The sequence below is a fragment of the Giraffa tippelskirchi genome, chromosome 10 (genome assembly GCF_054371585.1).
Source record: "Giraffa tippelskirchi isolate mGirTip1 chromosome 10, T2T-mGirTip1v1.2.pri, whole genome shotgun sequence".
NCBI lineage: Eukaryota > Metazoa > Chordata > Mammalia > Artiodactyla > Giraffidae > Giraffa > Giraffa tippelskirchi.
The window spans coordinates 77,042,267-77,059,216 of NC_137284.1; the positions used below are offsets into that span (position 1 = coordinate 77,042,267).

At 41.7% G+C, this 16,950-nt stretch overlaps 1 protein-coding gene across 3 annotated transcripts in view; it reads left to right on the forward strand.

The window, feature by feature from the left end:
* The first annotated feature begins 4,402 nt into the window (after window positions 1-4,402).
* Window positions 4,403-16,950, forward strand: part of SP4 (Sp4 transcription factor) — an 81,379-nt gene continuing 68,831 nt past the window's right edge. For 2 of the 3 annotated variants that reach the window (XM_081536389.1, XM_081536390.1), the window contains exons 1-3: window positions 4,403-4,557; window positions 4,972-5,087; window positions 5,591-7,142. In XM_081536389.1, coding sequence (XP_081392515.1) covers window positions 4,551-4,557; window positions 4,972-5,087; window positions 5,591-7,142 — 1,675 coding nt within the window. In that variant the 5' untranslated portion in view covers window positions 4,403-4,550. Of the gene's footprint in view, window positions 4,558-4,970; window positions 5,088-5,590; window positions 7,143-16,950 lie in introns of those variants that run through there. The other variant, XM_081536391.1, reaches the window with a different exon arrangement.

The window sequence follows — 16,950 nt, forward strand, 5'->3', positions numbered from 1 at the left end:
GTGGAGGAGTAGGGGTGGGTAAGGAGACAATAATTCCGTCCTAGTCTAGTGAAGAGAACAATTCTACCTATATAGTACGAAAGGTACCTTATTCCTGTGTGAAATCATATTTTAATGAACTATGAAAAGCAGTCATTTAGGTTGATATTATCCTTGATGAAATAGAGTTCAGAGTTATATTATACAGAATACATGGAAAAGTATCAAAGAGAATAGGTTGAAAAAATATTTTGGCAATACAAATGACAAAGAATTAACATTATCATGTACATTGAGCTCCTTCATTGATAAGTGAAAGACAATACTATAGGAAATTAGAGGCAAGGGTAGTAGTAAGCAATTTGCTACAGTAGAAATCACTTGCCACTAAGCAAATGCAAAGAGGCTCAAGCTAGCAATCAGATAAATACACTCCTCACCCATCAGATCTGCAATAACTTACAAGGTCAGGAACAATCACTGCTGGTGAAATTATAGGGAAATGAGCACTCGTACTATCAGGCAAATATGTAAAATAAAATTACTTTCCTGTATAGTAATCTTATTGTATGTATTAAAATTTTTAAATATGCACACACTTAGTGTCAGCAATCCTGCTGCTGGAAATCCTTCCACTAAAATAAAAATACTAACATAAAAGAATATATTTGCAAGTACCAGTACAAATAAGTTTATTGCAAAGTATTTATGGCAGGGTAAAAACAATACAAACTTGAGTGACTATAATAGGGGTAGTTTTAATGAATAAAATATATTCATACCATACAGTAGTAAATTCTATGAAAATAATTACTTTGATTTATATTTTTTGACCTGGAGATATGGTTATTATATGTTATGGTTAAAAAAAGCAAGTTTGCATATATACATCTCTATGTTCGCGTATGTGTGTGTCCAAGTGTGTACAAAATTTTACCTTAACAAATTATACACACATATATAAATTTGTGTGAGTCAGATAAAGGTGAGAAAGGATTTGCCCATCGGTTATCATTAATAACTTTAATCTTTTTAATAGAGGTCAGTTAAAACAGAGTTTTTAGTCACTTATATATCTCTAGTTTGGCTTGTTGCAACTAGTGTATCTTAGCAATAATACCACTACTAATAATAAAAATCATAGGTTCCAGGTGAGAGTTTACCACATGCCAGAGACTGAGATGGTGATATTCTCACCTTTGTTGTTTTATAGATGAAGGAATGAGGTTCACAGGGGATAAAGTCCCTTGTAGGAGACGGCACTTTTAGTAACAGACAGTGGGTGCCTGCGTGCATGCTTAGTTGCTTCAGTTGTGTCCGATTCTTTGCGACCGCATGGACTGTAGCCTGCCAGGCTCCTCTGTCCGTGGGATTCTCCAAGAAAGAAATCTGCAGTGGTTGCCATGCCCTCCTCCAGGGGATCTTCCCAACTGAGGGATCGAACCCACATCTCTTATGTCTCCTGCAGTAGCAGGTGGGTTCTTTACCACTAATGCCACCTGGGAAGCCCTACCTTGGTAATATCAACTTCTTAAATTAATTATGTTAGAAATCCATTGGTTTAAAGGAAAAACATTAAGTTAATCACAATATAGATTGTGTATAGCTTACCTTAGGAAGGTGGGGGTATGAATGACTGTAATTTGGGAACTATGTTATCTAGCTAAACTTTTTATTATGTAGATAAAATGATGGTGCCTGAGAAGTGATTAATGTAAGTCACCTGCCCCTGGTTTCATCAACCAGGGAAGACTGACTTTTAAAAAATTCTGACTGGGCTGGCTCTTGGTTGTGGCGCACAGCTTTTTGCACAGTCTCTAGAGCATGAGGCCTCAGTAGTTAAGGCACGTATGCTTAGTTTTCGTATGTGAGGTCTTGGTTCCCCAACAAGGAATCCAATGGGGCCCCCTGATTTGGGGGTGTGGAGTCTTCACCACTGGACCACCAGGAAAATCCCCAAGACTGACTCTTAACACAGGGACTAGAACTAAACCCAGACAAATTTGTCATAGACAAATATGTCATATTTCAATATGAGCCCATTCATCTTTCCTAAAAATTACTTATTCTCCCGTAAGAGGTCTACATTCCCTCTCCCCTTTCCCTGCTAAGATGACATTTAAGTTTGAATTCTTAGACACTTTGAGTAGGTATTCATTTTACTGTTGGGTATCTCACATGCGTACTTGAGGCATACATGTTAATAACGTTGTTTTTCTCTTGTTAATCTTTGTTTTACTTGGGGCGGGGGTTGTGTCTCAGCTAAGAAAACAAGGGCAGGGGGAAAATGATTTTTCTTCCCCTACGCGATGTTTTATGAATTACCATTATTACCACTTATCTGTAAGGCACAGAATATTGAGGACACTTTTTAGATCTATACTGAATGGATAAACAATTCTTTTAATTCATATTTAAAGCCAGTGACATTGCCCCTCTGAGGCAGGTTTTGCAAGGTAAGAAAAACTACAAGGAATGCCCCAATTCATAACGTAACAAAATGTCTTCCTTCATTCATCCCAGTGAATTGGGGGGAAAAGAAGACTGCAGGATAGACGGTTTATCTGTAAATGCGAGAAGCACTTTCGAGCTTTCTAAATTGTATATGGTGGGGGAAAGGCAGGTGATTTAAGGATCTTAGGCTCATTTTTTAGGAAGGGGTAGACAATACTATTTCTTTACTCGAATTCTTTGTCTTATTGCACTGCTGGCTTTGTCATCAGCCAATGTTGCAATAACTTTAACAAGCAAAGGAAGTGCCAGTCAAGTGAAGCACCTGGGACCTCCTCACTCGGGTGACACGTCAGGCCTCGGGCAGGAGACAAAAATGCTCTAGGCTGTGTGTGAAGCCCAGGTAAAGAGGGAATGGGTGGCTGTGAGCCTAGGTACGTAAGGGCGCCTAGTTCCAAAGCTAGTGTTTATATTAGCGCTTCACTTCCACCTTTGGTACGTTTAATCAGGCATTATTACAATGCATGGCATCATCCTGACTTCAGGACTTTGGAGGAAAGCTGGCTGTTCAAGTTAATTTAACAAGATGCTTTGTGCAGGCAGATACGAATTTCACCTGCCCAGAAGCTTATGCAGAACCGTGACCAGGGCTGACCCAATGAGCTGTGCTTTTCTTCCACTCGAGAATCTTTTGAGACTCACAGAGAAGTCCGACAACCACGCGGACTATTCGGCAAAACGCAACGCAACCTTAACGGGCGGGTCATTGCCCTGCTCCAGCAACCAGCCAGAGACAACAAAATGGAAGATCTTTCTCCGACGGAAAGCAGGCCTCGGATCTGAATCGCGGGGCCTGAGTTAGGGAGGTGAGCAAAGAAAGGAGAGGCGAAGGCGCAGCTCCAAGAAGCCGGGTTCATTCAAACCCGGAGGACAGCAAACCCCGCCTCCCCACGCCGCCGCCCGCTCAATCGCCGAGCGCTCCGGGTGTGAGCTCGCCCCGCGGGGAGCGGCTTGGAGCCGAGGAGGCGGTGGCAGAGGTGGTTTGGGCAGCCCTGCGCGGCGGATAGGCCCAGGCAAACAACACCCCTTCCCCTTCCCCCTCCCCCTCGCTCAGTTCAACTCCCACTCGGCCCCAGCCACGCCCTGCTGCCACCGCCCCCTCGGGCAGCTTTCCGCTCCGCGGCCGGGCCTCAGTCGGGGGCGGGAAGGAAGGCGGTGTCTTGGAGGGGCCGTCGCGGCCACCGGAAACTACAAGGGCCGACAGCCTTTGCGGTAGTGCCCCGCCCCATTTCTCCCACCACTCAGCGTGCGTCACCCAGGTGCTCAACCAATGGGGACCGAGCCAGGGAAAAAGGGCGCCCGGGTCCGGATGCGCCTCGGGAAAGCCATGCTCCCTGCGCGGGGGCAGCGGGCGGTTCACCGGCTGCGCCAAGTCTTCGGTTCCTCGCGCGCCCCCTTGTCCGCTCCTCTCGCTTTTCTTGAATGAGAGCCCTACTTTTTTTTCTTTAGTGGCAATTCCGAGGGATGCTGGAGCCGGCTTTTGAGGGGAGGGCGCTGGGAAATGAGTAGGGGGCGGGATATCCTGAGACAACAAGTTTGGCTGTATGAAAGGCCTACCAGCAGTGCGCCTGAGCTATAACGCCGAGAGAACAAGCACCGGAGGAGCCACGGGAGGAAAAGAAAAGCTGCTGAAAGACTAACCCCCAGAAAGGGGGTGGAGAGAAGGCGGCCCCAGCGCCCCGGCCCCCGGCAGGTCGGCGGCCAATCCGCTGGGGGAAGGGGTGGAGAGTCGGCGGCTCTGGCAGAGAGAGGCCGAGGGGGGTGGGGAGTCGGCCCTGCTTGCGCCGCCCTGGCCCCGCCCCCGGCCCGCACCGCCGCCCGCGCCGCGCGCCGCCGCTGTCAATCAAGGGCGAGTCAGCAGGGCTCGGGCGGAGAGAGGAGCTGCTACGCCACAGCCCAGCGGCGGCCATTCGCGGAAAAAGAGGCAGAGCCTGTGCCAGCTACAGCCTCCTCCGAGCCACCGCGGGCGGGCGGGACCGGCCTCTCCTCCCGCCTCGCCCCCACCCCCACCCACCTCTATCCCAGTGTCTCCGTCTGAGGGTTTGTCCTGTTAATGCGGGATGAGCGGTACGTATTCTCCACCCCCCTCGGTCTCCTTCACCACCTCCCTCCCTCCCTCCCTCCCCAGACCCTGCTCGGTTCTCCCCCCTCCCCCGGGGCCGCTGAGATGCTTTAAGGGGAGGAGGAGAGGGAGGGAGGGAATCAGGGGGAGGGAAGGAGGGTTGTGTTTTGTCTTAATGTCTGAGAGAGAACAACCTTCTGGGTGTTGCTCTGGAGCCGATGGGTCGGGTTTCAAACCACGTTTTGTGATATCCCCCTCCTCCCTTCCCTCCTTCTCCCCCACCCCCTGCCGGTGTGCGTGGATCGCGGGTTTATGGAGATTAATGTTCGGGGGGAGGGGGAGGAGAGGGGAAGGGGAAGACGAATAATAATGATCCTAATAACCTGTTGTCGTGTCCGGGGGTGGGGGGTTTGTTGCAGATCAGAAGAAGGAGGAGGAGGAGGAGGCGGCACAGGCAGCGGCGATGGCTACAGAAGGAGGGAAAACCTCTGAGCCAGAGAATAACAATAAAAAACCCAAAACCTCAGGCTCCCAGGTAAAGGCAAACATTAAAAAAAAAAAAAAAAAAAGCATCACGAACGTAAGGGGAAAGAGGGAGTTATGCCCTTTAAATGCCCAGAAGTGAAGAACAGAACAAAAATGTTTATCCACTCAAAGCATCTTTCTGAGAGTTAGGAAGTTAAATTGTAAATTCATACGGATCTCACATGTTTGGGATATCGTGGTTAAAATTCCACCAGGAACTCAGACTATAAGAGAAAGGTGTGTGTTTTCCCAAGGGCGTTTTGAGTTTAGTAAAATAACACTTCAAGAAAGTTTGTTAGAAATTTCTTATTATTTATAGTTTATATTGTGGGACCTGCTTCCTTATTCCTGTATCTTGTTGCTTTTGTTAATGTTTAGATTTCTTTCCCTGAGTAAGTTCTGAAATGTAGAGCTGTCAAAATAAATAAATAAATAAACCCCTCCCAACTACTGGCCTTCACTAAATCCTCCCACTTTTTTTCCCTCTCCCTTTTACTATCCCATTTTGGGTAGGACTCTCAGCCCTCTCCTCTGGCTTTACTGGCAGCTACTTGCAGCAAAATAGGGACTCCTGGTGAAAACCAAGCAACTGGACAACAACAGATTATTATAGATCCAAGCCAAGGATTGGTGCAACTTCAAAATCAACCACAACAGCTAGAACTGGTAACAACACAACTTGCTGGGAATGCTTGGCAACTTGTTGCCTCCACTCCTCCTGCTTCAAAAGAAAATAACATTTCTCAACCAGCTTCTAGTTCATCTAGTTCTTCCAGCAGTAATAATGGGAGTGCATCTCCCACAAAAACTAAATCAGGTAATTCTTCTTCCCCTGGTCAGTTTCAAGTCATACAAGTACAAAATCCAAGTGGTAGTGTACAGTACCAAGTGATTCCACAACTTCAAACAGTGGAAGGCCAGCAAATTCAAATCAATCCAACTAGTAGTTCATCTCTACAGGATTTGCAGGGTCAAATTCAGCTCATTTCTGCAGGTAATAATCAAGCTATACTCACAGCTGCTAACAGGACAGCTTCTGGGAATATTCTTGCTCAAAACCTGGCAAATCAGACAGTTCCAGTCCAAATTAGACCTGGTGTTTCAATACCACTGCAGTTACAGACCCTTCCTGGTACTCAGGCTCAAGTTGTAACAACCCTACCAATTAACATTGGAGGAGTGACTTTAGCTTTGCCAGTGATAAACAATGTGGCTGCTGGAGGAGGAACTGCACAGGTTGGCCAGCCTGCTACTACTACTGATAATGGGACTTCCAATGGGAGTCAGTTAGTTTCCACACCTACCACCACCACCGCTTCTGCCAGTATGCCGGAATCTCCCTCCTCCTCCACTACCTGTACAACCACTGCATCAACATCTCTGACCAGCAGTGACACGTTAGTGAGCTCAGCAGATACGGGCCAGTATGCAAGCACATCAGCCAGTAGTTCTGAACGCACCATTGAAGATTCTCAGACACCTGCTGCTACAGAGTCTGAAGCCCAGAGCTCCAGTCAGCTTCAGTCTAATGGAATACAGAATACACAGGATCAATCAAATTCTCTTCAGCAGGTGCAAATTGTAGGTCAGCCTATCTTGCAACAGATCCAGATCCAACAGCCTCAGCAACAGATAATTCAAGCTATTCCACCCCAGTCTTTTCAACTCCAGTCAGGGCAGACTATTCAGACCATCCAGCAGCAGCCTTTGCAGAATGTTCAACTTCAAGCAGTAAATCCGACTCAGGTGCTTATCAGGGCTCCAACTTTAACACCTTCAGGGCAAATCAGCTGGCAAACTGTACAGGTTCAGAATATTCAGAGTCTTTCAAATTTGCAAGTTCAGAATGCTGGGTTATCCCAGCAATTAACCATCACCCCAGTGTCTTCAAGTGGTGGCACAACCCTTGCTCAGATTGCTCCTGTGGCTGTTGCTGGTGCCCCAATAACTTTGAATACTGCCCAGCTTGCATCAGTGCCTAACCTTCAGACAGTGAGTGTTGCCAACCTGGGTGCTGCGGGCGTTCAAGTGCAAGGAGTTCCAGTTACAATCACCAGTGTGGCGGGTAAGTTATTATATAGTCTTTCTCTTTAAAGATCCTTTTATACTGTTTTTAGTAATGAGTTACTTCTTTCCTTTGCTGACTCTTAGATTTGATGTAAACCCATAAGTAAGCAGAGGATCATAAAGAAGCTAAAGTACACAGGAATGTTAGACTCACTACCATAACTCCGTATTCATCAGTATGACCTGTTTCTAGTATTTAGCGTTAGGTTTTATGTGTTAAGTTTTCTAAAATTTTTTTTCGGCAGAGCAGACTTTCTGGATAAGAATCTTTTTTTTTTTTTTTTTTTGTAATTTAGAGATCAAATTTGTGTATACTTGAGCTTTTCTGAAAGAACCCTAGTCAAAATGATGGTTATGTCTATTTAAGGGAAAGTCGATTTAAAGCTGAAATAATACAGTTCTAGATCTGCTGCAGTTTGAATTCTGTTACTCCTCACACTTCTGCATCTTGTTGCCCCGGCTTGTGCATTTTGCTATACAAAACTAGATGTTGATGCAGTTGAGAGAGAGGATTTTGAGTTGCAAATTGTTTCATTAACTTTTATGTCTACTTTTCTGCTAAAACTAAGATTTGCTCGGGACTTTCAGTGAATAGTTCCCTATAAAATTATATTTAAGTAAAACCTATGGTGGTTAAATTATTTATAGGTGTTTTTAGTGTGAAATTGGTGGAAAGCAATTAAAACTGTAGACAGTAAAATGTCACTAATTTGAATTTGTTGTAAGGTTGTTTTAGAACTAGTTATAAAGTAGTTGTTTGTTACATATGTGAATAGAAACTTCTGAAGTAGTTGGAAAACCAGTCTTACTAAGTGTTTTAATCTTTTGGGATCAGTCTTTTTTCACCTAATGCCTTTTGTTTTCTAGTAATGAAACACTTTTCATTTGATTATAAAAACCTAGTTGTGGTTTTGGTGTCTGATACTTAAGACCTCTTGAGTTAAATTATTTCTGTCTTGAGAATCAGAAATGGATAAACATACCACTTTTGAATAACTTTTCTTGAAACAAGTTGCAGATAAATTATGCTAGAGTTCTTGTTTTACAATCACTACCTAAGTGGAATTATATATTTAAAATTTAGAAGTTGTCAGCTAGAGCTCTCTGATTCAGGAGAATGGAGATTACATGTTTTATTTAGATACCCATTGACTCTAAGCCAGAGCTATCCAAGAAAATTGTCTGTGACAAGGGAGATGGTCTGTATCTCTCCTATCCAGTATGTTAGCCACTAGCTGCATGAGGCTATTGAGTATTTACATTATGACTAATGCAGTAGAAGAACTGAATTTTTAATTTTACTTGATTTTATTTCATTTCAATTTAAATAGTAACACATGACTAGTGGCTTTTATATTGACAGCACAGTAACTAATCAAGAGAGTGTTTTGAATGTGGTACATTTTCCCCTAAAACTATTACAGCACAATTTCATGCCTGTTTCTATGGATTACAGTCCTCAGCTTCCTTTGTTTCTACTCTTTTTCTGAACATTGACAAAACGTTATTTCAGAAAAATGTCTGTTTTGGGTGGGTTGAGTGACAATTTGTATTGTCAAAGCAAAGGTTGTTTCAGTTGTATTTCATCTTGCCTTTTAAGCATTAGTTAGTGAATTATGATTAATTAAGAGAATTGTATAATTTTTAGTTTTGGCTAGAAATGTTCAGTTTTTCTGTTTTCTCATTGATACCAATTATGACCCAGAGTTTTTCCTTCGCCTCTTGTGAAGGTAAACCAGCATAACTGAGAGCAGGGTCTTCTGACCGCCTCGGATTCACTTGCTGTGCTGTGCTTAGTCACTCAGTCATGTCGACTCTTTGCGACCCCATGGTCTGTAGCCCGCCAGGTTCCTCTTATCCATGGGGATTCTCCAGGAAGGAATACTGAAGTGGGTTGCCATGCCCTCTTCCAGGGGATCATTACCAACCCAGGGATTGAACCCAGGTTTCCTGCATTGCAGGCAGATTCTTTACCGCCTGAGTCACCAGGGAAGCCCACTTGAATGATACATTATTGTAAATGCAGGATCTGTTTTCTGGAACTGGAATTTTTAGGGGTTATGGTCAAGGATTTGGTCAAGGATTTCAAACAAACTTTCCAGGTGGTTGTAAATCTCATTTAAGTTGGAGAACCAGAGATCAAGTTGTCAGCCATGAACTACTGATAAGGCAAAATATGGAGGAGATGGCTTTTGAGCCTAGTTAATAAATGGCTCAGAGAATAGATTTCTGTGGCAAGTACAATTCATAATTTTTATTCCACAAATATTGACTAGCTATGTGTTGAGCACTCTCAGTAGGTGTGTTTAATCTTGCATTTTCTGGAATAATTTTTTTATTTAAAGAGTTTATATGATTTGAGGGACACTTACGTGTATGAGAAAATTTGAGCTTTATGTAGTTGGATTTTTTCTCCTAAAATCAAATATCTTAAATTTTGTTAATTTTTAATAGATATGCTCTGTTGTTCTAAGAAGATAGCCATGCTATAAAGACCAGAAATGTGTGCTGATTTCAACAAGTCTGTGCAGTTAATCTGGGTCTCATTTGCAGATTTTGCTTTACTCCCTAGCATAATAGGTGTTTGACAGACATTTGTTGAATTAAGGTACAAATGGTGGTAGAGAAGATAGCAGTTTAGAATTGGGAGCAGCACCCTGGAGTGGTTTCATTTTTTATGTTTTTATAATTTTATTCATTTATTTTTGACTCTGCTAGGTCTTCATTGCTGCAAGCAGGCTTTCTCTGGTTGGGGGTGGGAGGCTGCTCTCTAGTTACAGTGCTCCCGCTTCTCATTGCGGTAGCTTTTCGCGTTGTGGAGCGTGGACTCTGGGCTCGCAGACTTCAGCAGTGGCTGTTCCTGGGCTCCAGACTGCGGGTTCAGCAGTTGTGGTGCACTGGCTTAGTTGCTCTGCAGCATGTGGGATTCTCCCGGACCAGGGATTGAAACTGTGTCTCCTACATCGCAGGCAGATTCTTTACCGCTGAACCACCAGGGAAGCCCTGGAGTGATTTTAATGAAGCTAAGGAATTAGCTGTTTTCATTCATTTTGACTTTGAGCATTTAAGACATTAAGAGTGGTACACCAGGTACTTTCCCGTCTCTGGAAGGGGGAGAATGAGCAGCAAGGACCTGATATTTCCTTTCTATAAATGAGTCCTGAAAGTTCAGATTTTTTACTTTGTGTTCTCATTTGCTTTTTAGTACTTTTTGATTTATTTCATGCCCCTTCCCCCCCCCCCCAGTGATATTGTTTAAATTATGGGAAATTTTTGTTCTTCATATTCATAACAGCTGTTACCAGGACTTAAAAAAATGATTTATCTTTGACAGACTGTATTGGCTAGCTCAAGAACAAGGGGCTAAGAGTTCTCCACCATCCATCCTCATGTTCTTCAGGAAGTATAGGAAAGGTTCTGGATGATATGGACAGAAAAAATTTTTTAAAAATTATATGAGATAAATCAAATGAAACTAGTATTTGAAGCTGAGGAGCTTCATACTTGATATTATGAAATAGCAATGTTAATGATATCCTACAGGAAGCTTCTTTCCTTGATAATTATTCAGTTTATGTTTCTGTGGTTTGGTCTCAGCTTGAATCCTGAGTTCCAGGTTAAGCATCTAGCTAGTTAGAATTGTAGTAGGAACTAAATACATGTGCTCCTACTATGAAACGTATTGTTTGTTTCCTTGTAAGAGTTTGGAGGTTGAAGATGAGAAATCCTCTTAAAAAGGTTAAGAGCAAATATAATAATTAATCGTGGGCTTCTCAGGCTCAGTGGTAAAGAATCTGCCTGCCAACACAGGAGACGTGGGTTCAGTCCTTGGGTTGGGAATATCACCTGGAGAAGGAAATGGCAACCCACTCTAGTCTTCTTGCTTGGGGAATCTAGTGGGCTGCAGTCCATGGGGTCGCAGAATGGAACACAGCTTAGCAACTAAAACAACAGTAAGAACTAGTTACGCTGCTGGCTGAAGAGTATCCTTTGTTTTAAGTGAGGAGAAGGGATGATGTTTTCCTCAAAAATGAACTTTAGGAGTTATTTCTCTTTAAAGAATTTAGAACGTGTAGGGACCATTGATTTCATTAGTAATTAACTTGCACTGGCCAGCAATTTGATTTATTTTTGGCCCTGATCATATATGGTAATAGATCATGCTTTTGCTTGATAGGTGGATATTTCTTTGTCAGTTTTAGTGGAAATTAACATTTCTGTGCAAATTCTTGCCTAAAGGTAGTTCAGACATGAAATGTTGCTGGCACTTCAAGAACTCTCTCTCTTTATCTTCCTTTACTTCTTTGGAGATTTAAAACGTAAAACCTTGGGATTAACAGAACCAGGTATGAAAGAGTCAGTTTTGGTGAAAATAGAGGCCAAACGAAATAGTTGACATTTATATTTAATTTAAAAACCTAATTTGATCCAGTAGAATCAACTTCTTACACCAAACTTTTTTCCAGATCTAGTAAAAGTAGATTGACTAGACCTTTAAGACAAATATGATTTTCCTCTGCCATATGTTGTATTAGTTTGGATTTCCCTAGTAGGATCTTAAAACAATGTATACACATATGTTATACACATGTACACACATATGTATATGTACATATATAAACATACACGTATCTGTTTGTATGCATGTCTCCTGTGTTTAGTTATTTCCTTTTTCAGAGAAGTCATGTTTATTCCTGTAATTTTCTTTTGTAAAATCTTCTAATACTGTTTGTTATAGATTGGCATTCATTAAGAAACTTACATCTTGTGCCCTGTACAAGTGATTTGGATTCTGAACTACCAAGTTGGTTTTACCCATTATAAGATGTATAGCATGACCTTGAAGATCTGTTGATGATGACATAACAATATCGTTGCCTATTTTCAAGTTTTTCATGGAAGATAAAAAAGTACTCATGTAGAGCTACATTAATTTTTTAAAAGGACATCTTTGGGAGGGATTTCAAGATAATAGAATGAGGGAAAATAGTGTATTGATCATCTGCTTTTCAAATCTAAATCAAGGAATATATAACAAGTAATACTTAAATATTGGAGCTGGCATAAAAGCAAGTTGAAGAGAAAGAAAGGAAGCTTGATTAAGCAAGAAGATGGGGAAAAGTTGTACAAATAACACAGATTTGCAAATGATAAACTTTTAGCTTGAAATGGTCTTTGAGATTATTGCTCACCAGTTGGCCTTTCATTATTGCTGTTCAAGTCTTATGTATAAAGGAATGCAGTGTTTTTACTGTTACAAGTGAAAGCAGAAACATGGGTCAGAGATTCTGCCGTGCTGCATTGCATACTTTTAGGGATGATACAGTAAGGATGGACAGTAAAAGGGGCAGCCTGGCCTGATATCAGACCATATCCAGATGTCCATGTGGGCTCTCCTGTACTCTTCTGATCTAGGTATGAGTAAGATTGGATACTCCTAATGCTTGTCATTTTGTTACCTAGTGAATGAGCAAGTTGTGGCAAAGGAAACCTGTTGCTAATGTAAGTGTGTGTAGTGAGATAAAGACTGACTAAAGTTGTAGTTAACTCAGGTAACCTAAAGATAATTGAACATCCTTCTCCCTCATCCCTTAGTGGTATTTTACAACAAAAGAGACTGAAGTTTAGAAAGCTTAAGTGACTTTCTTGTATTTTGTGGCAAAGTGAGGACTAGAATCTTGGCTTCTGCTTGCGTTGTCTTTCTCCTATGTTTCTGCCTTTGTTAACTGAATCTTTTGCTTGGTAATGAGTAAATGTAGCTGAGATTTAGGGATCATAAAGGGAGAGTATCAGCTTGCCTTGTCTTCTCCCACATAGACTGTGTCTATTATCCCGGTTATTCAGTGTTAATATATCGAATACAGCATTGGTGAAAAACCCAATTCTCTGTCTCTTTGTTGTTGTTTTTAATGGTGAAACCTCAGTAGTAGTATTTTGTCCATTCTTGAAAGAGCAATTTCAGAACTAAAGAGATTAGTAAATTCTATATGTAGGTAAGCAAGTTCTAACTCTAGTTAGAAATTTTTTTTTTTTTTTGGAAATGAGATTTGAGGAGGGAAACAAACATTGTTTTCCTAGTATGTGATAGGTGCTAGGTATTTATATTATCTCAGTATATCCCACAATATCTTTGAGATTATTGTGCTTATTTTACAGATAACCTCATTGAGGTTTACTTATATATGGAATCTAAAAGACGGTACAAATGATGTAGAAAAGAAACTTACGATTACCAGGGGGTAAAGTGGGGGAAGGATAAATTGGGAGCTTGGGATTGACATATACATACTGCTGCTGCTGCTAAGTCGCTTCAGTCGTGTCCGATTCGGTGCGACCCCCTAGATGGTAGCCCACCAGGCTTCTCTGTCCACAGGATTCTCTAGGCAAGAATACTGGAGTGGGTTGCCATTTCCTTCTCTAATGCATGCTAAGTCGCTTCAGTCGTGTCCGACTCTGTGCCACCCTATGGACAGCAGCCCACCAGGCTCCTCTGTCCACAGGATTCTCTAGGCAAGAATACTGGAGTGGGTTGCCATTTCCTTCTCCGCATATACATGCTACTGTATATGAAATAGCATATATAAAATAGATAACTGATGAGAACCTGCTGTGTAGCACACAGTCACTGCTTGACCAAAATGGTGTAATATGGAGAAGAGGCAGAGCTTCTCCATCCACCCAGCTTCTGTTAACCAGTGAGGAAAATGCAGTTCCAGTGGAAATGACTAGAGCTGTAAGTCACTCTGAGATATTTATTCAAGGTAAGTGAGGAGATAGGGGACATTTAGTTTCTGTTTGGAAGTCCGTATGATCCAGACGAATGCTATCCTAAGGTCAGAAGGAACTTTCAGGCTTCATTTCAGGCCATATCAATAATTTAAAAAGTTACACAGCATGGAAAAATTGAGCATGAATAAGCACCTCACTTCTTGAAAACACCCCACACGATAGACAGATGAGCTTGATAACTGCCCATAACAGAATCTTTTAATGAATTACGGAATAGTTGCCTTCTGAATATTTAAAAGAATTCAGAAATCACTGGGAGCCAGTATGGGTTCACCAAAGAACTAGGTTCACAAATTCATTCTTTAGAATTTCTGGAGGAATATACAAAGGAAAATAACATCAACCCAATGTATCTTGATTTCAGTATTGATAGTCATGATTTCTTTAAAGGCTCGTACCTAATTATTATGTGGAAAATGTTGGCTGTGTTCCTCAGTAAAGGTCTCTGGTATTGTGGCATAGGGTTCTAAACTTGATACAGTCCTGTTTAACATTTTTTTTTTCAAATTTCAAACCTAAGGATTACCTATTTACTGAATTCAAAGATGAGACAAAGCTAGGGGGTATTGCTAATAATTATGAGAGGGCATAGAATTTATATGCCAAGTGATCTTCAGTTTGGTTTAGTTGCTCAGTCATATCCAACTCTTTGCAACCCCATGGACTGCAGCACGCCAGGCTTCTCTGTCCAGCACCAACTTCTGGAGTTTACTCAAACTCATGTCCATTGAATCAGTGATGCTATCCACTCATCTCATCCTCTGTCGTCCCCTTCTCCTCCCACCTTCAGTCTTTCCCAGCATCAGGGTCTTTTCGAATGAGTCAGTTCTTCTCATCAAGTGGCCTAAGTATTAGAGTTTCAGCTTCAGCATCAGTCCTTCCAATGAATATTCAGGACTGATTAGGACTTGAGGGTGGTGATCTTACTAGACCAGAATTCTGGACCAGAACTAGCAACATAAATGTAACAGTTAGGATTCTCTATTTAAAGTTGATGGGTGGGGAGGCATGATTTTATACCTACAAGATGGAAAACATGGTTTGGCAGCAGGACATGTGAAGATGATTTATTGGCTTAATACAAACTAAGAGTAGAGTAAAGCTCCTGTATTTTGTACTTATCAGACCATGTGCAGTATTGTGTACAATATTGGATGTGGCATATTTTAAATGGGACAGTGACAAACTGGCAAGCATATCAAGAAGGGTTCCCAGGTTGAAAAGTGTGGAAAGCATTTCATACTAACAATAATCAGAGAGAGGGGGGTTATTATTAAAAGAGAAGAGAAAATGTGACACCTTTAGATATGTGAAGAGCTTTTTTAATTGATGAAGTTCTGTTATGTTTTGTCCCTGAGAAACCAATAGAATCAGTATATGTATATACACATGCCCGCCTGCAATGTGGGGAACCTAGGTTCCATCCCTGGGTTGGGAATATCCCCTGGAGAAGGGAAAGACTACCCACTCCAGTATTCCTGCCTGGAGAATTTCATGGACTGTATAATCCATGGAGTTACAAAGAGTCAGACATGACTGAGTGACTTTCACACATATACACAATCCTGTGTAGTAATGGAATAGTTTGTTTCGTGAAGTGGTGCTCTTCCTAGTGTTAGAGGCTGGGTGCCCATCTATCAGAGACACTAAAATATAGAAGAATTTCCTATATTGTGTAGAAGATTTGACTAAATACTCTGTGAGTTTTCTAATTCTAAAATTTAGGATTCTATGAATATTTGAGTACATAGTCTATTCTGGGTACTTTCATCCAGCATATGGTGAGAGCTGTCTTGTTAAGCTTACATGATTGATTAAGTAGGGATTTGGTTGGGGGAGGTAAGGGTTGAGAGTCATGTTTACCATTTTTCTTATTACAAAGGCAGTGTGATTAAGATGATTTCTATTAAGCAATTAATGTAATACTTTAGTTCATAAATTAATAGTTTTTTGTTCTTCATTATTTGTTAGACTTACTGATTGTGCCCTTAGATGCCATTTTTCTTTTATTTGTACTTCTGTTAGGTGACTACCAAAGCATTAGTGTTTTAAACATACACAGAAGTGCCCAACATTGAATTTATAGTTAGGATATTTTGTCTCAGTATTTTAACCATGGTCATATGTCTGATAATGTCACTTTAGTATGAACAATGTGATTACTTTTTCTTGAGTGGACTTGGAGAGCAGTTGGAAAATCCAGGGTCCTGATGTAGTTCAAACTCTGGGAAGCGCTTAGAACTTCCAGTCTGTTAATGTGCTCTGTGTAGTAAGCAAACCCAGTAGGTCTTTCTTTTTGGCTTAGAACATTTAGCTCAAAGGTGTTTTAAAAACCGTTTGAGGCCCTAGACCCTTTTGAATAGAAAAAGCAATAATTGAGATAGATGAAGGTTCTCTTTGCCTTAGGTGTGATAATAAAGTTAGCTGTGTTGTTAGTCACTGAGTCGTGTCCGACTCTTTGCATCCCCATGGACTGGAGCCTTTATCCATGGGATTTTCCAGGCAAGAATACTGGAGTGGGTAGCCATTCCCTTCTCCAAGGGAATCTTCCCGAACAAGGGATAAAGCCCAGGTCTCCCTCACTGCAGGCGGTTTCTTTACCAGCTGAGCCACAAGGGAAGCCCAAGAATACTGGAGGGGTAGCCATTCCCTTCTCCAGGGGATCTTCCCAACCAAGGAATAGAACCCAAATCTTTCACGTTGCAGGCAGATTCTTTACTGTTTGTGCCACCATGGAAGCCCCAATAAAGTTATAAGTGGAGACTATCTGGGCTTGATCAGTGGTATAGTTCAGGTAGTAGGTTTATTGTTACTGCAGATACATGTACTGGGAGGCTTCCTAGATCACAGGTATTTTGTTCTTTTAGGTGATCATCAGTCATTTGCAACCAGAAGAAGAGGCACAAGAGAGGCCCAGGAAAAAAAGTTTATTATACACACAGGTCCTAGAGAAACAGTCAGTGTGCACTGAGAAAGGGTCACATGGGAGGTGATGTCAAGGAAGCTGGCTCAACCTA